Source organism: Ornithodoros turicata, chromosome 1 (assembly GCF_037126465.1).
Source record: "Ornithodoros turicata isolate Travis chromosome 1, ASM3712646v1, whole genome shotgun sequence".
Lineage (NCBI taxonomy): Eukaryota > Metazoa > Arthropoda > Arachnida > Ixodida > Argasidae > Ornithodoros > Ornithodoros turicata.
Window position 1 is genome coordinate 38,006,841 of NC_088201.1, and position 27,959 is coordinate 38,034,799.

The following is a 27,959-nucleotide window of genomic DNA, read 5'->3' on the forward strand; positions in this document are numbered from 1 at the left end:
ACTCAGGGAAAAGAGGCTTACGTGTGACCAGATATCTTGTAGTTCTGATGGATCGCACAGTTTGGGAACCACTGGCGATGTGCTGCGGAGCATTCGCGCATGTATATATAGTTCGCAGATGTGCCGGATATGCTGCGACGGGAGATGCGGACGCGGTGACTGAAACTGTGGAACGTAAGCGGCGTGCGGCCCCTAATGCTAGGAATGAAGCTTAAAAGCGTGAGGTTAGTTGGTGAAGAAGTTGGTGAGGGTTCTCCCCCTTGTGTCTTCTGTTTGTGCGCTTTTTTTTTCATCTCAAAACAGTCATAAGGCAAAGTTTGCCCAGCACAGTAACTGAGGAGGATGTTTAGAGATGTGGGGACCAGTGATTTCCACAGAAATTCACTGCTGGGGGGGTGCCGAGCTTTCAAGGGGGTGGGTATACTTGGTGAAGGTTCCACTTACGGAATTTTTCTTAGACACGGAAAGAATCATGGCACAATTGCGATATATCTGCACAGCTTTCCCGTATTATTTGTACATGTTATTACGTTAAAACACAGTACATTAGAATATAGATTCATTATGAACGGCATTTCATCATTAAGGTCCATAATCGCACGACTGACAAAGAAAAAAGACTAGCACCTTATCTCACGAAGCTCAATGAATACCTAGCAACCAAAGGTGAAAACCTTGGACGAAAAAAGCAGAATACCTTGCTTGATTGAGTTGGCCGCAAATGGTTCTTGATGATCGACATTGAGTTTGCGTGCCTGCACGCATTTTTGCTCGTATATATGTGCGCAATATATGCATTGAACAGCCACTTTCAAAAGATTTTGGACAAATGCATGGTACGATCATGTGCATGACTGTGGTCCTACTGCATAAGTTTGAAAGTACAGGATGTAATTCGCTGCGCCGGACTCACTACCAGAACGTGTTGGTGGCCGAGCTAGGTGGAGTCACCTGAGAAATTTTAGGGGGGTGTTGCAAACATGCAGGGAGGGTGTACACCCCCCTTGGGGGTGGTGTAGGGGAATCCCTGGTGGGGACTTCCACAAGATGTCCGAGCATATCCTGCAGAGGTCCCTGGGACATCCCCGTATTTGCCAATATAATGCTAGGAAGCGGCGTGCGACAAAGTGTGCCGCCATTATACTCGGCCAGATGCTCAGAAATGGCCACCAAAGAGTACAGTGACTCTAATAAGAAGTGAACGCGCTTGCAGGCGAAACCCGTGTTTCCGCACGAGGCCCATACCGGCCTATGGTAGGGCTTGCCATTGCGCCTCATGGGTATCATGTAAGGATTAGCTATCGCATGTCGTACGCGTTTGGCAGTGCGCCAAAGAGTACAGTGTTCTTTTTTTATGTGTTAGCATATGAGTCCTCGCTACGAAAAAATCGCGGCGTGGTCTGTCTGTAGCCACGGCGCGGCGCGCATGCGCAGAAGTGGAGAGGGAAGGAGGGCATGGAGGTAAGAAACTAAGGAGAGGGCTATAAGATCGGAAGGCCGTGGGACCCCTCTAGCGGTCGCTCCTGGCAATACCACGCCCATCTAGTTGCCCGGTCACGTGATCCACACATGTTTCAGCGTTATGGCGGTCTGCGCGGAGGCTTGGAAGTTTAGCAAACCTCATCTTCAGCAAATGTCTTACCTTCAAGGAGTCCATTCGCACAATACTTTGAGGTTATGGGTTGTTTCAACATTTGCCGCGTGATAAATCACAGCAAAAGTTGAGAAAAACAGAAGAGAAGCCAGGCAATGTCACGATGACCTACGTACGTACGTACGTCTTCTAGCGATTTAGTGATCCATTGCTTCCACACTGAGATTATCTATCTTGTGTTTCAACGGGTTTGATAAATTCTAATTCCAAAGGTGTTATGAAATCGGAAACAAGTTATTCGGCCGCAGCTCGTCTCTGTATTCAGGTAAGATACGCCGCGGACATGGAGGACGCCATGTTTTATGACGTCTTGCCGTGACGTTTATGGGTCACGTGTGTGGGCAACTAACCACAATGCCATGCGCGGGTCACAGCACGCTCGCTTGCATTGGGAGAGGCGCTTAGGGCATCTCCTTAGTTTCTTACCTCCATGAAGGAGGGAAGGAGAGGGCGCGTCGGTAGTGAAGCTGTGGTGGTTGATAGGCTCAGACTAAAATCCAGGGACTCTAGCTCAGACGTGTCTACGTGGGCGTGCCATGGGTTATGAAAGCTGTGCGGAGGAGCGGCCGCAAAAGAAGGCTGAGGCTGCGAGACGGCACCGCCGCCGCCAAGCTGAATCGGCGGAAGCCCGAAATGCTCGTTAGGCTGCGGATGTTGCCTTGCGTTAGCGTTGTGTAGGTTCGTGTGAAGAGTTGTGTAGCGTTTGTGAAGGGTTGTGTAGCGTTTGTGAAGGTGTGTGTGTGCGTGTGTGTGTGTGAGAGAGAGAGAGAGAGAGAACCAGGCGGATGAACACGTAATTGGCAGCCGATAAGCTCAGCGAAAGAGCGCATTGGTACGCTGCTCCGCGCAATAAATATGTAGACCGAAACCAATTAATTACTCGAAAAATCACTAAGTGTCGACGCGATTTTTTGTGTGAAATATTTTTCACTGAAGGTTCCGATCAGTAAAACAGAGGTTCCGCAAGTGCCTGAAGCAAGACATAAAAGTTATGAGTTTTATTTAATTAATGAACGTACGCAAATGAGCCGCTCACTGCTGAGTTCTCGGCTGATGTCTCAGGGAAGCTCACTGAAAAGAATGTTTACGAATTATTCAGCCGGGGACCTTCGTGAAACACCCGGTTGTACGGCAGTTACTTTTTCCCATTTTTCACGGGTAACAAACCGTGCGAATGGCTCACACACTGCTAGCTGCCACCCGCACCCGTGTTTCTCTCAGACGTTTTCCTGTGGTGTCCAGTTCAAGTCTCGGGCCCTCGTGTAACTTAAATCTCGGTGATACACAGGAATGATGCGTGCACGCGAGAATAGGCAATCGGGACTCGGGTGCCAGATTTATGAAGGGGCGTCTTTTAGCCCCGAAACAGGACACAATAATGATCTGTGAGCAGTTGGTGGGGTAGGTACCAGGCCGTGCGCGGCTCAAGAAGACGACCACTTTTCTTCATGCGGCGTATTGGGCGACTCGTCGAAGTCCCACCAGTATAAAGTGCTTCCCTACTCAAGCTCCCATCTTCAATTCCATCAACCATGCGCCATGAACGTTTCTTCAAGACTGTCCTATCAAATCTATCCAGCTCAGTGCGAGGAGGGACACCACTCTTCAGCTGGATTCACACGTGCGTTTCTTGAGGCGGCAATAGATGGTAAAATAGATAACATGCTTCACGATGTAAATTTGGAGGAAGAGACATGGAAGTGTCGGTACGATCTTGACGTAGCAACAACAACAACGAAGCGCGTTTGCGGGATGGTGGCTCGGCTATGTGTGGCTGGGCCCTCTCGGCGGCGCCGCGAACGCTGAGGCAGCGCCGCTTTTTGAAACGCATGTGTGAATGAGCCTTTCGACGACTGGACTTCCACCGCAGTTTTTGTTTTTGTTTTTTATGTTCAATCTCGTTAACTTGAAGTCTCTTAATTTGAACTGCCGCTCGGTTCCCGGCAAAGCCACGTGCATTTCAATGGGGGAAAGCACCCGGTAATCTAAGCACCCGACCTCTACACGAGAAACGTCATCATGACGTTGGTAGACAGACTGAAACCGAAACAAATCGGAAGGGGAGGGCTGGGTTCCGCTAGAGTCACTAAACTCTAGGTTCCACGAATGGGCATTTGTTCGCTGCCTCCTATAGACCTGTCCCTGTTTGTAAACAAATGACATCATAGTGTTCGACAGCACCACCAATTTCGTAGAGTTGAACTACGCTCGAAGCTAGGGGGCGAACAAGGTCGCGCACGAAAGGTCGTGCTGGCGTTTCAGGGACACCTTTACTTATTAAATGAAAACTTTACTTATTACTTATAAGCAGGGTGTCGAACCAAACCAGAACCAGAACCGAAAACCGTACCCGAACCGTTATTTTTGCCGGAACCTAACCCGAACCGAAATTTTCATGACACTGTTGAACCCGAACCGGAGCAGAACCGGAAAGATAATAGAGTGTTTTAGCAAACCGTATTTTGCAGCTCCCGATCGGCAACAAATACGGTGAATGCGAACCGATCGTGTCCGGGGCAACGCCGGCGCGAACACTTTTAGGGGCGAAACAAGGGCTTTTAGGGGCTACAAACTGGGGCGAAGGGAAGACGCGTCTCTGAGATGCGCAATGAATGCCAGCAAATAAATATAATGGTTTTCCTTCCCAATTTTTTTGTGGACGACCTATCGAACGGATTTTTGTTCTGGAAATGGCATTGGTATCAGGGAACCGGAGGGACCAGATGTTCTCATTGGGACAACCTCGTAGGTTTTATAATTAAAAAGTTAATTGTCGAAAGTTAATGAAGACATTGCTTTAGGAGTTTGCTGGTGCCCTCCTAAGGAGTGCCCTTCAGCATATACTATATTGCAATTGATTTCATCACGGAAAAAGTGATACATCTATTTTTAAGAATCATGCATACATTTTGCCGGGATACCTTGTATATTCTTCGGAAGTAGGCCACTGGGAGATCAGAAAGAAAGCTCTCAAACCCATATCAAGAAGAAGAAGAAAAAAGTCGGGCTCCGGTCGTTCTTTCGCATTTGAATGCCGTGTCGTCGGCGATTGTAAATCGCTTTCTAGCAGGTGCCACCGTAGCAGACGACACAGCCATGATGAAATTTGCTACCGTAAATGTCTCCGGTAATAGCGGCTAGCGAGCGGAGCTCAGGCGACGGCCGGAGAGATACGGTGAGGGTGACGTCATCTGAGCATGCGCAGTTGCGTGGCCGTGCCGACGGTAATCTACCGTGCGGGAGGACGCAGTTTCTCTAATAGCGGTAACCGGTTCGCAACGAAACGGTTCGGACATAAAAGATGTCAGCATAAGAGTTAAAGTGCCTCTCAATCCCCGACCGAAGACACATCGGTCTCCATATCATGGATTTCGCAAATTTTCACCTAGCAGTCAAACGAGGACGTATAGTAAGTATGCTTTCAGCGTCTTTTTTAACACGTTGTAGCGCAGTTGTCCTTGTGAGCGCCGTGGCTAGCGCCCCACGCACGCGCTGCGGCGTCTGCTCCTTAGAGAGGAGGCTCCACGCGTACGAATGAAGCAGGAATGAAGTAGGCCAGTTGTGTAGCTCTATAGGGCGAATATGTGATTAAGGAAGCGCCCAACATTTCCCTTTACACGTGAGCAATAAAAGTTAAACAAGTCAGAAACATGAGAAGTGGGAAGGAGCGTACACAGAACGGTGCCTGTTTGATTGGTCGTGGTTTGAAAAGTAAATGTAGTTCTGCTTACTGGTAGTGCAATTGTGTCGTGACACATTGCCTTTGTGTTGTGGATTAACTGGTACACTGCTGTGAGCTCGGACAGAGCAAGGCTGGCAGACTTATTTTCGACATGCTTCAGTACGGTTTCAAATCGATTGACGCCGCGAATGCAGCGTGCCGGAAAGTACCGTCGTCCAGTCTTGGGTAGTAACTAAGTTACTTTTAACTTGTAACTGTAACTAGTTACTTTGGGGGGCAACTAGTTACAGTAACTAGTTACATTTCCAGAGAAGTAGCTTTTAACTGTAACTAGTTACTATTTCTGTGAATGTAACTGCAAAATGTAGATAATTACTCGAATAAATGTCGTTCTCTATTTTCTTTACCCTAGCTTACCCTACTTCCCCCTAACAGTGTCTCCCTTCCTTTTATCCGTAATCGGTGTCGCTACACGCCACGAAACGCGTGTGTCACCGTGCTCCTCTTTTTCACCGCGATGCGCCAGGTCGCATGCACATGTCGTATTTTTCCGTGTGGGGTAACCGCGCATTAATTTATACTGCTTCTGGTTCACTGCAAGACAACTTTTATCGCACTTCAGTAAATGTAAATAAATGTATGTTTTTAACAACTGTATCACCCATCATGGTCGTTTTTATGAAAAGTAACTGTAATGTAACTAAGTTACTTTCTCTCAGTAACTGTAACTATAGTTACTCGACCAAGAAAGTAACTATAACTGTAACTTAGTTACTATTTTTGGCAGATAAACTGTAACTGTAAGTTACTTTTTCGAAGTAACTTTCCCAAGACTGCCGTCGTCTATGTAAAATGCTGTCCATCTTATTCGGCTTCCTTGAAGTGTATCTTGCTGGCAGTGTGCGTGTGAAGAAAGAGATTTTGGGAACAGAAAGTAGCAGGACTACACCGTTTCATCAGCGTCGACGCCATTTGCAACTGTTCATGCATTTCTCCTTTCCCTTGCTAAAGGGAGTACCTGACCACTAAAAACGTCAATGCAGACAACAGCCTGATGCAAGCAGTTTTATAGGAGGTATAAAATGGAAGCGGCCGTCGTATAAAATGGAAGGTCGTTGAACCGGTTCGGGGCTGCGAACCGGTCCGATTTTTGGCGTGGCCGAACCGGAACTGAACCGGAATAAAATCCAAGGAACGCGAACCCGAACTGAACCCGTATTTTTTGCGGTTCGACACCCTGCTTATAAGTCAATTTTTCACAAAAGTGATACTTCTGCCAGAGGAAAGAGGAGCAAGGAACGAATCACCGTGCGCGCTAAGGGTGTGCGCGAACGTGACCGGCACTGAACGAGTCTCGTTGTTTTAAAGGGGCACTACCAAGGTGCAGAACCAACTTGTTCACAAATGCACGCAAAATTAGTTCACACGGCGCTACCGTTTGGAAGAAAAACGCAATGAAAACAGAGCCGTCTTTGGCGGCAACGAAAGGACCCTCAGGAAGCAAAGATTGACGGCACCGAATCAGACAGCAGGAGAAGCGCACGCATGCCTATCGTGCGCGCGTGGATGTGGAATGGGTCCTGCCGTAGTGTTGTGTACATGCGCGGCATGATGTGCGTTGCTGCATTTTTCATACCGATTTACTGAATTGTAGCCCACAACAGTAATCCCCAATGCTCTAGTGACAACAATTATCTTCACATCATCCGGACAGCGACACCAGCGTGCCTCGTAAGTCGCGCTATGTTTTCCGCCGGAACTGCCCTATGGCGTGGCAGGCGCGTTCACGGTAGGGAGCCTCCACGCGCAGACGCGCAGCATAGAGTAGCTGGTGCACGAGCTGAAATGACTTTCACTGCGTAATGCCGAGGCAAGAAAGAGTCCGGAAACATTCTGACTGTAGCTTCGTAACGGAATCAAAGTTTTGAATTACGACAACAAATGCGAAATTAACACACCGTGCAACATTGTTTGAAGTGAACTTGTGATGGCATTTTAGTGATCCTTTAAGGGTGTCAAGACCCTGCCTGTCGACTACACAGTCAAGAAAAAGGCAAAAATTCGACATCTTCTCGAATTGAGTTGACATTTGCGTTCGCGGGCTTCGCGACTTTTATAGTCACGTCTGAAGAAACGAATGCAAGCGCGTATGAGATTATTTTTCGTCCTGAGCTGTTTTGATGCTGGCCCGTAAATAAATATTCTGGAAAGCATGGGCCTCTTATATTTCTGCCATCGCGTGACCGCGAACGTGCGGCAAGACCTAGCGCGCCATGCAGTCTCTCCGACGCAGCTATAGCATGTGCTGCCAACGCATCATCCCCTCATTCAGAGCGGTTCCCTTAGTTCGAACTCCGCTTTATTCGATCAAATTTTCGGTCCCCTTCGAGTTCGAATTAACACGGGACTGCACTGTACGCACTCTTACTTGTACAGTGCTGGACAAAAGTTTACGGAACGCGCTCCGCTGCATTCCTACCTCAGAGTGACACTTCAGCAGCGAATGGTACCGTACTGACTTACACACAGGTGACGGTTGCCTAGGCACACGTCTAAGACCGCATGGTCCCATTCGCTGCTAGCGTGTCATTCTGAGGAAGGAATGCGCCGGAGCGTGTTCCGTAAACTTTTGTCCAGCACTGTACCTCCTGCTCATGTAATATTCAAACGTACTGTAATGCAATTTACTCCACTGTTTTAGTTGCATAACAGGTTTTACTAGTGATGTTCCAACTATTTATTGAATTGTCCGTTTATGAATGCAGGTTTTCGAAAACGAGTAAGTGACTTGGTCTGTTCATTCGTCGGGTGATACACACAGCAGCTCCCCAGTGTCATCGGGGGTCCCGGGCCCATCAAACCACGTGACACAGAGCAGAATGGACCATCCCTCATCATTCAAGGATATCTTGAAAGAGTTCTGCAGTCTTTTCTTTCGCAGTTTGTACCTGTGTCCATTCATTGCGACGATGTTTGAAATGGTACACAGCACATTTCCTTGCAACAAAGCTACCATACACGGATGCAGTCAACAGATGTTCTTTTTGCGACAGTTCTTCAGCTACTTCAACCTTCTGCGCTAATGTTGCCATCTTCCAGAAGTTGTCTATCACCAGGCTCCCATACTTATCTGTTGCCACATCATAGAAATGCCCCTGAAAAGATGATGCAACTTGTCAAAAAAGTGCACACAGCAGTTGAACAGGGTATGGATAACATGCCAAAACTGTTGAAAGGATACTGTAGCTAATTTTTAAACACTTCTCCCATTTCTACGATAGAAAGTGTCAGAATAATTTCTTGTGAGGATATGTTAAAGGGACCAGGAAGAGATCCCAAAAACCTCTGCAAGCATATGTAATACATTCTTAGCCACTAATCCATTAACCAAGTGGAGTATGAACCCAACATTCGATAGAATAGCGGAGATATTAACTAAAAACCACAGCCAAAAAAGGAGACTGCTTCGATGTAACCGCTGCTGGCACGATGGAGAAAGAGGCTGTCACGTCAAAAGCAGGTGACCTTGGCTACTGGCGGGCTAGCTTCGTGCAACCTTGGAGTGAGCAAAAGATTGACGTCAATCCGCTTGGGAGGGTGTCGGGCGACCGCTTGACACATTTTTTGCACATGAACTGCGCCCACGTTAAATGCAATATGACAAAAATAGGATATATTTAAGATAATAAGCCTCCTTACGAGTCGTTCTCCACTAAGAACTCCACTTTTTTTGGAATCTCTTCATGGACCCTTTCAATACTTTGTTTCATGGCACATACGAGACTTGATGTTTTATGCTGCCGAAGCAATTATGGAGAAGATAACTATGCAGAAGATAAAATACGAATCAGATCTCGTGGCTTTTTCAAGAACACAAACACAAAATTCCATTGTCTCAGACGTTTCGCAGCTGTTCTTACCAGTGCTCTGGAAAGAACAGCTCTCAGAGATATGTCATGCTGACAACATATGACGTTGCATCTGCAGGAGAGACACCCACTTGCAATCTCACCATACAGTATCCGGCTGGCTTATCGTGAACGATTTTCATTCTGCTAATGCTGGCATGCACAGTGACAGCACTATGCGTGACAGGCACTGGTGGTAACTGGACTGCATACACCATTGAGAAACACTCAAACACACATGGCAACATAGGTCGCATACTTGGCATGCTCATATATCTAGCACACAGCAGAGACACCTTTCTAATCACGTGATTACTCAGCCAGCTGTGTGCAAGATTAGGTTATGGCAGATCACAGAGTCGATATCCAGACAATCGATCAGGTCACAGGCATATCCAAAAGGGCAGTTCAGTGCGTCTTGACCTGATATCCTGACCTGATACCTTGACATGCAAAAGGCCTCTGGGTCTCAAGATAACACACACCTGACCAAACACACATGTGCTACAGCGAGCGCCCGAGATCAAAGCCCAGAGCAATGAGTGGGCCTCTCCCCCACCACCAAACAAGGCTCAGTCTGTTGACTCAACTGGCTAGGTGATATCTACAGTTTTTGGGTATTTGGAGGGCGTGCTGCTCATAGATTACCTTAAGAAACAGCAAACTATCATGGGGGACTGCTATGTACGAAACATTGGTTCATCACTTGCACGGCGCCATTAAGGCCAAATGACGCATTATGCTCCCGAAAGGAGTCGTGTTCCATCAGAACAATGCGCCCCCATGCTGTGTTGCTGTGGCAATGACTGTCGTCCACTCGTGTTGCTTTACTGTGGTGAACCATCTACCATATGCGCCAGGTCTCACCCCATCTGTTCCCCAAGATGAAAAAGGAACTCTGTTGCGTCCACTTTTCCAGTGATGACGACATCCTTGACGCAATGACCTGTTTTTTGGAGAACCAATCTTCTGATTTTTTTTTTACATGGGTACAGGCACTGCTGGGTGAAGCAGAGACGTCGTTGAAGACCAACGCTGAAAAGCAACTTTATTTGATTCAACCTGGCCACCTCCTTCTTGGTGCAGGCCTACAACATATGGGACACCCTTCGTAATTCAGGAAAAATCTAGTTTAACCAAATTTTGACCTAGATAGATCAACCAAAAGCATACACCCTTCTACGTAACTGCCCACTATAGATAGGGAGTGACTTTTTCGGGTTAAACCCGATTCTGCTCGGTTGTTCCCCCCCGAACTGACCTCCGATCAATTCGGGTTAAACTCGATTTCTCCCCGAATTCCAGCAGTCACTATGAAACCCTCAAGTGACGTTTTTTACTCAAGACGAACAAAGGTAACACATGTAAGAATGGGTCACTTACGTTCCCAGCAATACACCCATGTTTGTCAGCACTCCCCAAGGAGCACAACATCTTGCCCCATTACTATTTGGCCAAGATGGTGTCTATGCCTTCGGGGATTAGCGCTGGCAGGTCACACCCCCACCACCCCCAAACCGCGAAAAAAAAAAAAAAAAGATTAGGAAAGGACTTCATAGACAAGATCACAAACAAAAACACCCATTAACACCAGAGGGCACAATTATCGCCCGATTTCTCCCCGAATTACAGGTTTCAAAATAGCGCCCGATTTTTACCCCCCGAATCTGAGAAAGGCATTTAACCCGAAAAAGTCACTCCCTAACTATAGTATAGAGCAGCGAATAAATCATATTACCTTCATTTTGCTTACGAACTGGCCTCGCTGTTGCACAGTCACAGATGGGCTCATAATGAAAGCATCAATCACATGAGATCCCTTTGGACAGCATGCTAATGCAGTCAGCTCCTCTGCTGTCATAGCTAACAAACTATTGACCACCTGAAACAAGAACAGCATGACAATTTTTTTTTTAAATGCACGGCATACACATGCTGTTTGTGATACACAAGGAAGACCACTGCATTCTTAGGCCCAGGCCCATGGGCGTCGGCAGGGGGGTGCAAAAGGGGCAGCTGCCCCCTTCAGGGCACGCACATCACAACAGTCACTGATATGTACGCTGGCTTTCGCTTCATATTGTTCTTTTGCGCGTCACATGTAGAAGTGCTGCAATCATGTTGCGCTTGTTGGAGACTTTGTTTTGTGATTTTCGCGTCTCTAGCTTTAGACCCACATAGCCCCATCGGCCAGTTCCGAAGCTGCGGTTTGACTTCCTGTTCGCCACCCCTTAAGTCAGATCGTGCAAACGTTGAAGAGGGCCGTGAAAGAAGAATGCTGTGAACGAAGAAAACTGGGCCATAAAACATCCGTGTCCTTCTGGAATACACAAGAGGTGCAAAGAGGGAAAGAGAGAAAACACGAACAGAAATGATGCTGCACTGGTGGCCTTCGAGCATTTGTGCACTGCAGCTGTAACTGGGAAAGAAGGGGGGGGTTCAGGTCCAAATGAGCTCGTATCTTCGATAGTGCATTTGGGAGGAGAAAAACGAGAGTGAAATCCTCCTGCTCAGTGTAAGTTTCCATAGAACCCCTCCCGAAGTATCTTGTATTTTTCTCCCTACGAAGGAACAGGGCAGCTTTCATCAAAAGAAAATACACAATAAAAAATGCTTCGAGTCCTTCAATTCGGCGATCTTTCGCGCCAGAGATGACACGTGACGCGTCTCCATTGTCCAATGGGTGCAGTGATTGAGGAGGCATTGGAAAAGCAGCAGAGCCGTTATCCTCGTTTGTCAATGTTGTTAATTGCCATTGGTATCGCACTGTCTCTCTCACTTATACGTCCGTGCCTCAAAAAGGATAAGCAGTTTCTTTGTTACGGTGTCTAAGCGTGCGTGTCCATCTGCAAATGTTGAAGGTAAATATTGCCGTATTACTTCTTGCTCTTGGCTGCTGACACGAAACGAAAAAATTCATAAAGAGATCCGTGCAGCAGCTATGCGCATAATTCGACATGTCGACTTTTAATACCGCCCTTCAACTCCGCAGAATTTGTTTTTTGCATGCTTGATGTAGCCACCTCGACGAATGCTCCTTCCATCCTCTGATGAACAGTAAGCATTAAACTCCATGCAGTGATGATGCAAAGCCATAGAGCCCTCTGCAGTATGTGATGGTTAAACGTTTCAGCCTACTAGTGCAAAGATGAAGATTCGTAAAATGCGGCCTGTTTGAGAGACAGGTCAGAGCTTATTTTGAAGTAAATATATCGCAGGTAGGTATGCTGTGTAACAGTCAGGGGTGTTGAACATGTACACTAAAGTGCAATCGTTCAGTTGTTGAGTTTCCGGATTTTCTCTCTCAAAACACCCTCTCCCAAAATCCTCTCCCTCTTCACTCATTTCTTGCACTGCCCGTCTCAAGACAAAATCCTGCAGACGCCCATGCCCAGGCCAGGCCCGAACCCGGCCTTCCTTTATATTTACCTGCCCGGGCCTAGCCCAAAGGCTCCATGCCTGGCCCAGCCCAAGCCTAATAAATTTCCAGGCTTTTCGGCCCAGGTCGAAAATAACCATGGCTAACTAACAGTGGGGTAACACAGGCTCGAGCCTGATCTAGGACCAGCAATGTATGAACCAGGGCCCATACCAAGAAGAGGTCTATGGTCAGCGAAAACAGTGAACTGCCTTTCATTTGAAGGCTCCTTTCAAGCTTGCTGACACAAAACAGTGGTATAGGAGGCACCAGCTGTAAGGGATCTAGGTGCATTAGGCCATGGGTGGACAAGCATTGCAATGTCAGCAATAGTGATTCTGATCAACTGGAATGCAGCTGATGCCTCTATGGTCCACTGGGTAGGTGCCGGGATGCAGCCACAGTTGAGGTAGAGACGTAATGAAGCTCACAGTTGGTAGTACTGGGAGACCTTTTAACTATCATGTGGAATGCTTAAGACCATTCGCTGGAGGACAGTCACATGACACCCAGCTCCAATATTTCTTCAAATTCAAGCTTGGAGTGCAAGTTTGGGCATTAGCCTCATGCTAGCTTTGTTCACAGCTGAGGAGAAACAGAACGTTTTGCGTTGCTAGAGCAGTTAGGTCAGATGAGAGGTTGGCAAAGTAACCAACTAGTACGTATGGCTAGGGGCAAAATGGGGAAGCACACACAACTTTGCTGGGCTACATGACTGTGTGTGTATCTGTCTGCGAAACTAACGTCTTAGCACGAAAAACATGCACCCTGGTACCTGTTGTGCTACTGCCCTCAATGACAGTAGTCTCTTTCCTCACATGCACCAGAATCCAAGTAGAGCAGCAGATTCAACTGCATTATTGCAACTTTAGTTGTACGAGCAAGACCAGTTCTTTCTAAATGTTAGATTACCTTTGTTGGCTTTTGGAAATGCAAGGTATGCTGTATGATCAATGCTCCTTGGTGTACAATTCCAATATGTGCCCCTGCTCGTTCAAAGTCTCCATATGTCATCATGTATAGGGTGAGTGGAACTAGAAGATGTTTTCGCTCTTCAGGACTGGCACAATTCAGAGTTTCCTGCAACTTCTGTAAGGAACAATCACAATGCATCAAATTTAGACATGCTTCAAGAATCAAGATAGATGTTATACCCTGCCTACACTCCATATCGAGTTTCCAATTTCAAATAGGATGTAGTCTATAAAATGTGTTATGAATCTGCCAGTGAATCTGCAGGAAGGGGGTCATGTCACCCACAGAGAGCTTCTGAATAAGTCATAGCTGAATGCACAACGCATGCAGAGAGGCACGGCCTAGGAAAAACTGAAAAAGTATAAAAAGAAAAGTCTCTCTAGCTTTTTTTCTTTGGCGTCCAAAAAACTGCCCAAAATTTCCAATAACAACTGAAAAAGAAAGCTCTGGCAAAAGATAACGCATAACTAAAACCAAAACTGCCTGTTTAGTCAATCCAGTCAACTATTGCACTTGTTCTCTCAATATGCATTGGCTGTTGTACCATATATTTTCATTTTTGATAATAAATAAAAGATATTGCACATTTTGTTTATATTGTGAATAATCGTACTGTTATCGATATTAGTCACTGAACAACAGAAAGCTATAGCTTACCTCCAGATTTTTTTTAAACCCTTCCTCAACAGAAAACCTCACAAAGCTGTTCTTCCATTTCACACAGTAAAAATTACTACTGAAAATTTTGCACGTCCATGTAACAACTTTATGCATTTAATTTCAATCCATGTGCCATCAAAATTAATCTGGATTCAATTTATTTAATCTATGTGCCATCTGAAATAATCCAGGTGCCATTCAATTATCTGAATTAATCCATGGTGTTTTATGGATCATTATTGAATCTACCATGACATGTTGATGACGATTCACATAGAAGTTCTCACACAAAAAATGCCTAATCAAAGCTGGGTAATTTGCACGGATTAGCGATCAAATATTCTGTCAGTGATAATTCCTGATAAGAGCTACTTCACTTATACGGGGTAAAATGCTGACGTCCATGTGGATCTGGGCTGGCTAGTTGGGCTTGGGCTGACCAGTCGATTCTGGTTACTGATAATCTGCTATGGACTGATAAAATAAGATCTGATAAGAACTGATAATTACCCATAAAGGAAACCAACAAAGTTATTGGTGTTATATATGAGACAGTGGGGAGGCATCCACTGTTGAGGAGTCCCTGATAAGGGCTCACGAACTCAGTGACTTTATAGGGGCTGCTGCAGCCTGGTGAACTGGGCATAAAGGTTGGGTGAATGGTAACTGGTAAAGGCTAGGAGACTGATAACTAGGGCCCGGAAATTTAGGCACTAAAAACGATGAAAAGAAGCAGGCAATTAGGCCCTCAAAAACAGCAAAATAGGCAATAAAATACAAAAATAGGAATGTTAATCTGGTACACTCCTTGGCTTTGTTGGTGCTTCAGAATGCTCCATCCAGGAAAAAAGGCTACGGTACCGTATATGCTTCGACTACTTGTATACGAATGCTGAGGCGGCCTAGAACCACGCGATACTGAATACTACTTTTCATTCTCCGCCCTTGAAGATCTCGAAAGGCCAAATATTTTGTTCAAATATACATGAACTCCTTCTACCAAACTAAGGTACAGAAGGAAACCAAACGAGAGAGAGAGAGAAAAAAAAAAGAATAAAAGGTGTAAAACACAGAAACGAAAAACAGAACGCAGCACTCAGCATGAGACTGAAAGGTGCACTTGCACTTGCATCTCTAAAAATGTTCAAAAAGGCTACAATACATTAGAGTCGATAAAAAGGCAAGCAATCCTGAAAATGTCGCGTTTAGGCTTTTATAGGCGAATGCCTAAAATTCCGGGCCCTACTGATAACTTTACTTAAACTGACAATGGAATGATGAACAAGTCTCAAGCTTTGGTCATGGTTAAGTGCTGAACCACGCAAACGAAGAGGCAAAGAGGCAATTATCGTTGTACCTCGCCAGCTGCTCATTTTCAGGTGTCCTCATCAGTGAGCCCATATCAGTCACTTGTTCTTATCAGTAGGTGCTTATAAGGGGACAGGTTCTTCCCCTTTTCCCCAATAAGAGGATGAGAATTTGTTCATCCTTTCCTTATCAGTCTGCCAGCCTTTATCAGTTATCACTCAGCCAACCTTTATGCCCAGTTCCTCTTGGTCCAAGCAGCACAATGTACTGAAAGTCAAGTGCAATAGGGGTGGTCCGTATGTGTCTTATCAGAGTACTTCAGTTTCACAGTCTGTTCAAGGCCTTCCACCTACCCATCCGCCCCTATTGCACTCGACTTTCAGTACATTGTGCTGCTTCAGGGGTTACCAGTACTTATCAGCAACTCCTCAACAGAATATTTATCACCAGTACATGCAAACTATCCTGCCTTGATTAGGCATTTCTTGTGAGCCCATCTGTATGAACCTTCATCAACAAATCAAATCAGGCGATAGATTCAATAATGAGGTTAGAATTACATTTAAAGTACATAAAAGCCCTATAGATTAATTCGGATGGCACTCAAATTAAATTGAATGGCACGTGGATTAATCTCGATGGCATTTCACTTAAATGCAACTTAAACTTGCACTTAAACTTCATTAAAACGCACAGGAAGTCCTGTCGTCAAGCCTTACAGTTGAGATTACACTGAAACTTGTATACTATTTCGTATTTGCATGCTAAACAAACAAAACCTATATGCATAATTTGTATTACACTACAATTTGTGCTCTGATGTTTGCTAATCAATTGAAGTTGATCAAGAATGAAAATTTAGTTCTCTTCAAATTTTTCGGAAAAACAAAAATAAATAAATACCATATTTTCCGGTGTATAACGCGCACCCCTTAAAATTGGCAAAAATTGCAAAAAGTTCTGTGTATAAAGCGCATCGATAAATAACACGCACCTACGTCATGCGATTCCCAGTTCTTTACTTTTGAGCAGGAGCTAGGCTCTCTATCGCCCTCATTGTACAGCAACGGAAGCACGCACGCCAAGTACAAGTATTGTTTATTACCTAATATTGTTACTATCATATACGTATTATTATTATTATTATTATTATAATTATAGTTTGTTTACGTACTACTACTACTACTACAAGGTACTGCCTCTGCTTTAAAGTACAGGTCTGCCACCAGAGTGGTCATCTAGAGAACGTGAGGTGGGGTGAAATGACCAGGGCACAATAGTATTCCGAGGTCACCGGGGTCATTCATTCGTGCGTGCTATGTCACCCACAACGAGGAGCAATGCCGCTCCAAAGGGAAGCGTCTATCAATCCAGGATAAACTCCGGAGACCCAGAACCTTACTTATAGCTAAGGGCCTGGTTTTTCTGTTGCTGAAAAATCTCGAACTCTGCGGCAGGGAATCAGAAATGCTGCAATTTTCCGTGGCAAGAGCTTGCGCATCTGGGAGGACAGAGGTATACAAAGACAAAATCTGTACTAACTTGCATGACATAGAAGTAAAATGTCTACAAATCCAAGACACAGTTGTGGCTAAGCATCGCATGGTACTTTGTGCAGTTTTAACAGAAGCGTAACAGAGTTAGCACAGTAATGGCAGAAAAACAATTGGTTGTTCTTGTAGAAGCCTTCATACCATACTAATCTTTGCACCCTCTGCACTTGTTCCCCAAAGTGGGAAAGTTTAGTCATCGCACGCTTCGCCGTGAGGAATGCACGAGACGGGATATCACTGATGGGAGTAAAACAGTAGTAGTAAAGACAGGATGGATGTGAGCTCAACCAGTGTTGCCAACATGACATGCGTGGTACACCTTTGTTTTCCTCTCAGTTAGGTGGTACAGGAAACAGCGTTATGAGGCGTAGGTACATTCATCTCCGGCACCAAAGTTGCGTTCCTCAGTCGAGATTCGTAGTTCCGCGAAATTCCATATAAAACCCCAGGTTCCGTAATACACCTAAAATTCTGCTCATTTTCATGAAAAAGACAGGGCCTTAGATATAGCCCTGGCATGCTTTCCAAGGATTTTAGAAAATCCCCAAAAGCAGCGCCCCAACTCATCCTGCTTCAATAGCTGCCTGTAGCCATGTAAATGGAAATTATGTTCAGAAAACAAAACGTTGTTAACAAACTATACTTGGCCTTTCGTAGTACAAAACTGACAGGTGCCGTAAGATATTTAATACCCATGTTTTACTTTCTCTATCTTCTATGTGCTATGTAATATGGGTACCATTAAACAAATAATCTCATTCACTATTGTGTGCTTTCTACTCATGTGCCTTCAGTCGTCACTTCATATTCCCTAAATATCCCATGTTATCTAATCCTATGTTAACTTTGGCATAAGATGAAGGATCGAGCAACCAAGTACCGTGATGAATTTGGACTGGTAAGTAGACAGTCTCTTGCATGCTTCTGCTATGCACACCAACACAGTAGTGTTGCGGCACATCATCAAGCTATCAAATCCTGGAGCCAGCTCTTCATACATGTTGTGGAACTGCAAAACACACATAAATCTTATTAGCCCAATTTTATGCTATGCAGTCTCTTACATTGGTATTACATGAAAGTCTTGAGCAAACGGGAACGTTACCTCATCGAGTGTGCTCACAGACTCGAGCAAACGCTGAGCACAAAAGTTGGCTACTGGGTGGATGGCCATTTTGAGGAGATGGCCCTGCAGGTGCTCCTTCCACACTTTGGATATATACTCTGGTGGCCCATACTTGAACAATTTCTCCACGACGTATGAAGCACTGGTGTCAGAAAGTGCTGGCGGAAATCCACTGCAAGATTCGTTCAGCATGCCAGTGATGGATGCCAGTAACATCGTGAGCCCCATGTGCCTTACCCCCACTAGCGACAGAACAGCACCATACCTTTCACCGCTAGATCCGCTGAAAATAAAATTTCCAATGTAGTCCAGGAGAGATACCAGTGCTTCCTTGTCTTTCGAATGAAAGATAGCCAAAAGTGTCTGCAGCAACGGTGATGCCATGCTACTTTTCATAACACCTGTTACAAATTACAAATTGGAAAATTGAGCAGCACATTCCTCATAATACCATTTACAGTAGTGGATTTCCTTCACAGGCTGGCTACATACTAATTCTCCGGACAACAAAATAATGCCATTAAGTAGTTGAAACAGAGTAGTATCAGGCAATGAGGAAATATAAGAAGCACACATGAAGTAAAGCTGAAGGATGTTTGTTGTAGCACGCAAACTTACTAGCAAGGTCAGTATCTTCCATAAAAGCAGACACAAACTGATGCAGCAGAACAACAAATTCTTCAGGAACATCATATGTTTCTCCAGTCGGTTCACAAGCTTCAGCAGTTTCTACCCCTGAAATCAAATGTAAAGAAGCCCTGTTACAGTGATTACATTTAACAAAGTACCACAGAGATTTTTTTTTTCTTCTGAGCCCACATCGTGCCCTCTATAGAACCTCACTTACCAGCACATCCTGGTTACTTGTCTCTACTTTTACATTCCTAGTATTCAGCCCGTGACAGAACCTTACAGATTACATAAATGTTACGTATATTACAAATGTATGCTTTTCTTGAACAGTCTGAAAACGTGCATGGTATGCTCACTTTTGCCATGTTTGACCTTCGTTATCTGAAAAATGCCAATCCCGTTTTTAATCATTTATGGCACACGAGTAGCTCCACACCTCTCCTTTACATCAGCGCAGGTCATGCAGACTGCAGGTTGCCACCATATTCCTAAAATACACCACACAAAAAATGCACAATGGACTGGGGTCTATATGGCAAGGCCACAGTAAAACTGAGTTACCCGGCAAGATGCTTTGTTGTATGCGTAGAAACGAGTGGCACCTGGAAGGGCCACACTCAGGAACAGTGTCTCAGAGAAAAATCGCTGCACGCTTCAGGCCCAGAAAATAAAAAAATATCTCTTTGGCAATGTAAAGGAGGGGTATGGAGCTATTCAGCTAGCTGTGCCATAAATTATTAAAAACGGAATTGGCATTTTTCATAACGGAAGTCAAATATGGCAGAAGTCAGCATACCGTGCACATTTGAACGCTGTTCAAGGAAAACAAATTTGTAACATAAACAACCCTTTAAATCATACGAAAGGGCCTTTCACGAGCTATGGAATGGCAGTCATCCCAGTGTAGCGGGGCAAACCATTACGGAGGTACATCATTGGCAAGTTTGGGATTTTCTGACGTACGTGCCAGGTTTACAATTTTTTGTACTGAAATTAACTATGCATAACACTGAAGTGTTAGCCAAGTGACATACAGAATGTAGCCTTGTCTTTTGTGAAAACAAGAATTTTCACTGCGTCTCACAGGCCAACAGCCCGGGAAGTGCTCAAAGTTGGCACAGAAGAAAGTGCACAAAAGAGGCTTCGGAGTTTCCCCCTCTCCACTTCACAAGCTACCACCTGCACGGGCCTACTGTAGGACACTTTTTACATTATCCAAGGTCCCCTTCAACATATACAGTTTCGTTCAAATTGAAAGATACAGCTTCCGCACCTTGTTCAATTGAAAATGAAACTGCCCCAAGATAAGTTGGTCATCACATATTTGGTACAACATAGTTCATGAGAGGGGCATACCAATATAATGTAATTGGCAGCACATCAAATGGAAATCTGAGAGGACCAGATTTATGTCCTTGAACCAGAGTACTTTGCCTTTTTCATACACTACCTCAATTACAATAGTCTTGGCTCACGCCACACATATTGCACTTGGTGTGATACAGAGGCAGCATCAAACTGGCTAAAAGCAAACTGAATGGATGTAAACAACGTTCTGCACACCTGGCATAAAGCGTGCTTAAAAATGGCATCTGGAAAACTTATGGCCCATGTTCATTTAGAAAAGGAAGTTTGCCTGCATTTTAACAGGATTCTGAAAGACATTCTAGATAACATTTGTTTCAACGAAAAAGGCAGTGATGGTGTTCACAGGAGTACAAGTGAAGAATATGACCCATGAACTGTAAGGTGCACAGACATTTGGATCATTTATTGTTGCACCAAATGCAGCAACTGCCACACACAGTAAATAAGCCTCACCAGGGTAGTATTGGCAGGGAGACAACCTAATACAGAACCAGAATATTGGACATCCGGGCTCAGTGTATGAGCAGCAGAGTTTCAGACAAGTCCTACTTTAGTTAGACGAAGGTCTCTAACTTGGAATGGGGTCCTACGATTGTGGTATCTCTCGAGATCCAGAGACCTCAGTTAGACGAAGGCAATGGTCTCTAGAACTGAAAAGTCTCTGGAAAGTACCGCGATCGTCGGATCCACGTGAGCAATCCTCTACTTGGGTGGCTATACTTCATCCACTGGGACGGCAACAAAGAGAAAACTCAGGGGAAAAAAAAGGGGGAAAAAAATTCCAGAGACTTTAATGCCAGGATCCCCTTCAGAAAAGGCCGCCGACAGACTGGGGAAAGTAAACAGCAGAAGCGGACATGGCTAGCGGCTAGCAGAGATGTGAGAAATAAATGTTCCCTTGAGTTGTAACATGTCTTCAGGTTTCCTGGGTTGAGGGGGCTGCGAGAGGTCGGGTCTTGACCCACATGGGATTAGGGTGAAATCCCACAAGTAGCATAATGACAAAAACAGCAGTGAGCTTGTAGTGATTATAAACTTATTTTTATTTTTTAAAAAAAGCTTCCTGTTCACAGACACGCTAGTCCTGTAAGGGGCAGTCTTGCAATTCGGGTTGTCCTTCCTCCCACAAAGTATGGCATGGAACACAACCACAGCACCTTTGATAATCTTGAGTAGCTTCCTAAAAGTTTGTTATCTTTCCTGTCTTCTGATGCAGACTCCTACTATTGATGATTCTATCATAATTTTTACTTCATGTTGGGTTAAATACGGTTGTGGTGACAGTAGAGCAGACCAAACTGCAGACGAACTGACTAATCACTCCGCACATGAACTGCAATATAGCTACGATCAGGTAATATGGTAGAATGCATAACAGATGAATTGCTTACATGTCAAGATGTTGCCAGTGAAGTACAAGGCAAAAACAGCAGCTGCACTCAAACCGGCAAGTCACTGGCGAGTCCACTTTCCAAAATCTTCTGTTTGCACCACTAAGATTTTCCCATCATTCCCACAAAAGTTTTCAGAATCCCATTCTTCAAAGCCAACTGCCCATTCACCTGCCTCCCTCTATCCTGCTATGACCAAACCATCAGCACCTATCAGGTCCATCATCATACAGTATTCTTTGAACTAACCTTCATGTATTTCATTTGCTCACTCATCACACCAAAGTGAAAAACTCAAGTTGACGAAGCACAGGTGAAGCTGTAGAATCCTAGAGGCACACAGTAAACAAGGACAGTCATATCAGGTGAACTTCAATTAAACTGTAATTTTGTACTGTCATCTAACTGAACTGCAAGCTGGTCAAGCTTGCATTTTAGTTAGATGACAGTAATATAGATTGCAATAAAAAAAAACTATATATTGTGCAAGAAACTGCAAAAAACAAGAAGGTACGTGCGCAAAGAAAATGACAGCTATTATATATTTTATGAACTCAAAAAGGAAATGTAGCACTGTGCATAAAAACATGTCGATTGCACTATGATGGGGGGGTTTAGCCATGTACAAATAGCAACAGCCAATGTTGTTTCTTACCGAACCACATCAAAGCTAATATTTTGCCTGTCAGAAACACTTCTGCATGATTTGGACATTGCTTTACTCAGCAGGATGTTTCAAAACATGAAATCATGTACCATAGAAATGCAACTGGAGAAGCTATATGTGCTTTGTGAGCTACACAGACCGGGGATGGGGCTCCAACATTCCCAATGAAACGCTTTCACTCACGCTCCACCACAAGTCGCACTTTGCTGATACAGATACCCAAAACCACAAGAGATAAAACCTTCTATGAAGATGGGATGAACAAGATAGTGGTGAATACAACTTACCCCAGTCACACTGCTTAGCCTTCTTGTTGCGCATGATCTCATCATCCACCATGCAACCTCCTAGAACTTGTATTACAGTTCGAGTCACATGACACGCTAGCGGATTGAACATGAACTCCTTCAAATTGTTGAGACAAAAGCGCCCCACTCGAAGCGTCCAAAATTTTACCTGCAATGTATTAGGAATGCATGCTTTATACAGAAAGATGTATATATAAGGCACCTGAAAAGCACGTAAAAGAAAAATAATGATGCAATGATGCAAACCCTATGTCAAATTAATAAACTAGAATAAATAATATGGCATAATACCATGTACAGAGCAGCAATACACACACACTTCAGACTGGCCCCCCATTCAGTGGGCCCCCCTGAACTTTGAGAACTAGCACTATCACTGTGGGCACTAGGATGTTGTGTGCTGCACAACCTGCCATCCCAAGCTTCAGAAAACAATGCTACACCAATGTCAGATATTCTTTGACTAACCCTGCTTCAGAACATCTGCAGCCTAGTCCTAGGAAGCAAAACAATGTGCACAATTTGAGTAGTGTATTTCCACGTGCTTCTTTACTTGAGGGAATCCAGTTTCCCTGTTTTTGAAACTGGGTGCATTTAAAAATATGCTCACTCGGCAGTATGAAAACTGTGAACTGTATGACGGTTAATCACCATGCTGCAAACGAAATACAATCTGGCTCAAGAATACAGACTCGTGCCCGAGACTCATGCACACCTACAGTGTGGGTGCAGATAAAGTAGCCCCACATGCATGCACGTATGGCGTTGTGGGGCTACTTTATCTGCACCCACCCTGCATTACATCGGCCTCATTAGTGTTCAGCTAGACACACTTTAAAACTTACTACACAAACAAATAAACCAAAAAAGAATACAAATTCAAATTCATAACAGCACTGGGAATTAGCAAAGTGAAATGTATTTCATTTGCCGTAGCTTCGGTAGTGCTTCTTGCACACGATACTGCCTTCGACGCTTCACTTTCTTTTAGCACTGGTAAAGCTACGGAGCATAGCACTGAGGAATACTCCCAACGTTGGTGCAAGCGGGCCCTGCTGTATTCAGAAACCACCAAATGAGCGTTGCCCATTGCTACACAGCAACAAATTGTACACAGTAGCAGCACATATCAAAGTTAGATAAAACGACACAAAACACAGGCAGCCTGATATGTTCGCTCCATGATTAGAGAAGCTTGAGCACCTTTTTCTGTTGCTCATGCTCAGGATTTCATTTGTCATCGTGGCACAGACCAAAGTTATTTCTATAGATGTGCGGATAACTCCTTCGAAATGCAATCAACTAAACATTCTCTACTACACCGATAAATCAGTTACCTTCTCATCATGGTTAAGCAAAGCATCCATTGCTATTTTGCCTTCCTTTCCATCATCATCTTCTGTGCCCTCTAATGTATCATCTGTTGTTTCATCATGTGCAACACACTCTTCATTCTCTGCGTCTTCTGTGGCATCCTCGCCGCTGTCGCCAGGTTCTTCTTGAGACGCCATGTCCTCCTCTTCGTTTACTGTGTACTGCCAATATCATAAATGTTATTAGCCTATACACGTTACACCCGATGCATTAAGGCAAGAACTGGTAAAAATGAATATGAGTATACTGGTGTTTAAAGGCCCAGTCGGGCCAAATTCTATTCAAGTAAAGGTATGACGCCTCATATAAATGCTTCCCCTTCATAGAGGACTACCACGATTGAACAAAACCTCCCTGTAAACCTGTACCTCATTCGGTGTTTCAGACCTTCTCATGCAGCAAACTGCCTTTCATTCCCATGTAGCATATCATTATGAACACTCCTCCTAAGAAGTCAGCTGATGGTGCTCTATATGTAATGCCATGAAGTGCGATAAGCAGATTAGATGGTTACGCTCGGGTAGTTACAACCCTGTTAGCCTGTCAATTGAGCCTGCCTGTCAACTGGGCAAGAACTAGATAGTGCAATCATGTTTACACAGCAACACATGTGGAAGTGACCTAGTCCTGCGCTAGTCGATGCTCATCAAGATGCGCTTGTGGCTTCTGGCAGGTACAGACCATTTATGCATTCCACTCTTTCAGAAGATAGAAGTAACAGTTACAAACACTGCCTCTTGTGCAAGCTTTGCATAAGCCATGCATAATATTTCTAGAACATAAAAGCAGACCCTTATACACAAAAGATGTTGTGCTACGCAGGATAGTTTTTCTAATGCCCTCTTGGGGGTACAAGCAGCCACAAAAATCCTCAACTGCTTTAAGATATGACAACATATAAATCACAAATACTCACCGATGACGGGCACTGCAAGTATTTCAGACCAGCCTGCAACAAGGTCTGTGTAACATGGCTGATGGCGAAGTGTGTGCAGACCATTCGCAAGTCATCGGAGAATACGGTCATGAATCGAGTGAGTACACTGGGATCCTTCGTTTGACTCAGCAGCATTTGTATGCAAAAGCTGGCTGATCGATTGCGTGCCAACTCCAATTCTTTGTTGACAGTTTGCTCTCCTACATTGGCCAAGAACACCGCTGAAAATAAGACCAATATAGAATGCACACATTGCGCTCCTTTATATATAACGCTCCTACTGGAACAGCATGGCACATATACCCCTATTTAGCTTGGAAATACTGAAAACCTGCACAACTTCAATAGTGTGGATTTTGCTAAGATGCAGGCTAGTTGGACAGGAACAATGCACAATGTGCAGAGCATATTTCCCTGATTACACAACACAGTAACAAATGTCTTACTTCTGTCCTCTTCATCTTCAAAATCAGACTTGAATCGCGTATTCACTTTTGCAAAGTACTCTTCAGTTTCTCTGTCCAATTTCTGCCCTTTTTCAGCTCCAACGCCGATTCCTTGTGTGTGTGATACGTCCCTTCCTCTATACGAACCACGATGGTAGTTCGAACTAAATCCGCTGTTATCCCGATACCCACTGCCCCATACTTTATCGTGACGGAACCCAGCAGACCCTCTTCCACCACGACCATAATGCATCTGTCGACGTGGTGGCCCAGCTCCCCTCTGGTAATCTGGACTGTAGCTACCATGACCGCCACTATTTCGGAACGTCTGTTTGAAGCCACCGCGTCCACGGTTACGAAAACCCAAGTGTCTGTAGCCTGATGATCCTTGTTTACTGTAATCCTGGTTATACGACATCTTTAACGCTGCAGACGAGTTTGAAATGTTTCAATAATAGGGCAAGATATACGATATACGCGCAGTATTCCAAAGTTGTGCCTAGAGCACAAGAAATACATCCGTAGCTTGGAGATCAGAGGCTTGCTAGGAGGACATAGACGGCATGGGCGGAAGCGGAAGACCTACCACACGCTAGACCCCTGGCGGGCTATGCATATTGTAGTAATTGCTGTAATGGTTCGGAATCTAATTTAACGCGATAGTTCTTCGAATTATCAGTCCAGATCAAGGAAAGCCTAATCTTTACCGTAAAGGGGCAGGCACCACTTCCATGTGCGCCACAGGTGTTTTGGGCAAGGACAACTTCTCTGTGTCGCTCCCCCCCCCCTTTTTTTTTAATGTCCCATTGTGTGTGTCCAATAAACAAAAAGGCCGATTGCAGTGCTAAACAAAAACAAAAAGTTATGAAAGTGCTTTCGACAGGTGTCAGTTCACCACTTCAGCACATTGCTTCTGCATTATCGCGTTTCGCTCTTCAACTAAGCGAAACCTCGTCCCTTTGGACACCCGCGGTGCAGCCGAAATGTGTCCTACTTAGGGAGGTGTCCTAGTTACAAGGGAAATAAAAAAAAATGGAAAAGAACAGCTGTGTTGCCAGAAATGTCCCGCTTCTTCAATTCATGGGCGGTGTCCGACTTCTGAGGTTTTAGGGCCAGTTCTCATCTTGGCGACGCCCGACGCGGCGTGAGCGGGCGGCGGAAGTAGAGGCGCATTGCATTTCCGCCGCTCCGTCAGCGCGCACGATTTTCATGTTCCCACCACAGACACAGTGGCATTCCGTTGCATTCCGTCGTCCAAGTGGAGTGGAGTGACGTAGTCAGGCCTCCACAGCTCCCCGCATTTGTGGCAGTAGAAAAATAAAATCACGTCACAGTCACGTGGTATTATATCGTCAGGCATCATGACGGATGTCCATTGGCCGAAGGAGGATGCGCGCTCCGGGATTGGTTGATAAAGTTTCGAAATATCTGACAGCTCACTTTTCGCGGGCAGTCTGGGCAGTCGGCTAGGCGGGCAGCTCCAAGCAAGGTCGCTGCGTCTCCGCAGCTCGCCGATGTCGTTTGACCACAACGACCAAACAGGAAGCGTATGCGCGGGTTTGTTCGTGAGTTATAGTGACTCTGGCCATGTACTGATCCCCGATAAAGTGTCAACCTACGGACATTCTTGCCGGGTCGGAACTGGAATGATTGGTGAGCTGACGCCTGAGGAACACTTTCGAGCGCTGTCGCATTTTCAAATACAGTGACTAAGAAGAGAGTGTTCGTAACAACAAAAGTATTTCGCATGACTGTGTGACCTACGGTGCATCTCCAGAGTGAGAAGATGCTGCTCATCTGTGAAACGCACGCACTCGTGGACATCGCTCGCTTCCAGAAGTAGACTGTGTGTGTGCTTTGCAAGTTCGAACTTGGTTTGGTTACTGTCTATTCAAGGAACGAAACGTCCTGTACGCACGGTGAATATATGAGTCAAACATTTGAGTTTATACGTTGCATCAATAAATATGTATTTAGCCTATCAAAAATGTCTTAGTTATTTTGGAATAACGGGCGCCAGGTATGAAAACCAGTAGAAGTCAATGGCAGCCAGGGCCGGCCGAAAGCCGAGCCAAACTGTGAGGTTGCTGATTGGTTGGCTGCTAGGCATCACGACGCATTTTCATTGGTCGTATGTCCAGTGTTGCCTGAATTATCTCAAACTATGGGCTCTATGGGGAGCTGTGGGCGCCTGACGTAGTGAAGCGAGCGAGGTCTGCCTATCCAGGGGATAGCAGGTTTCGCTCGTGCGTCGTCCAAAGCAGACGAAAAATTAGGAGGCGTGGCCTTTCTGTGTCACCTAATTGGTCGCCAGCTGTCGTTCTCGGCAGCACTCGCCGACGTCGATCGTGAAAGAAGGGCGGCGTGGCAGTTTTTTTGACTCGACGTCTCTCCTCTCCAGACTCCGGGAATGCGCGTCTATGTCCGCCGCCCGCTCACGACGCCGCGTCGGGCGTCGCCAAATGAGAACTGGGCCCGCTTGCACGAAACCTTCCTAAGTGTAACTCTTGGCAAGTGTTGCACTAACGCGTTAGTGCACTAAGTTTAGGGT

At 45.1% G+C, this 27,959-nt stretch overlaps 1 protein-coding gene across 1 annotated transcript; it reads right to left on the reverse strand.

The window, feature by feature from the left end:
• Window positions 1-8,058: 8,058 nt before the first annotated feature.
• On the reverse strand, window positions 8,059-25,965 carry LOC135378029 (nucleolar protein 9-like). Its single transcript, XM_064610851.1, has 11 exons — window positions 25,409-25,965; window positions 24,942-25,183; window positions 23,989-24,186; window positions 22,631-22,799; window positions 18,903-19,019; window positions 18,550-18,685; window positions 18,264-18,456; window positions 18,039-18,167; window positions 13,575-13,751; window positions 10,983-11,126; window positions 8,059-8,491 (listed from the first exon to the last, which is right to left on the reverse strand). The coding sequence occupies exons 1-11, from the start codon at window positions 25,824-25,826 to the stop codon at window positions 8,231-8,233; spliced, it is 2,184 nt and encodes a 727-aa protein (XP_064466921.1). The 5' UTR covers window positions 25,827-25,965; the 3' UTR covers window positions 8,059-8,230.
• Window positions 25,966-27,959: the final 1,994 nt, after the last annotated feature.

Coding starts and splice junctions, on each gene's coding strand:
- LOC135378029 (XM_064610851.1), bottom strand. CDS start 25,826: ATGTCGTATAACCAGGATTACAGTAAACAAGGATCATCAGGCTACAGA. Junction 22,800..23,988: donor TGCTTAACCATGATGAGAAG/GTAACTGATTTA, acceptor AATACATTGCAG/GTAAAATTTTGGACGCTTCG. Junction 19,020..22,630: donor GGCTAAGCAGTGTGACTGGG/GTAAGTTGTATT, acceptor ATTTGATTTCAG/GGGTAGAAACTGCTGAAGCT.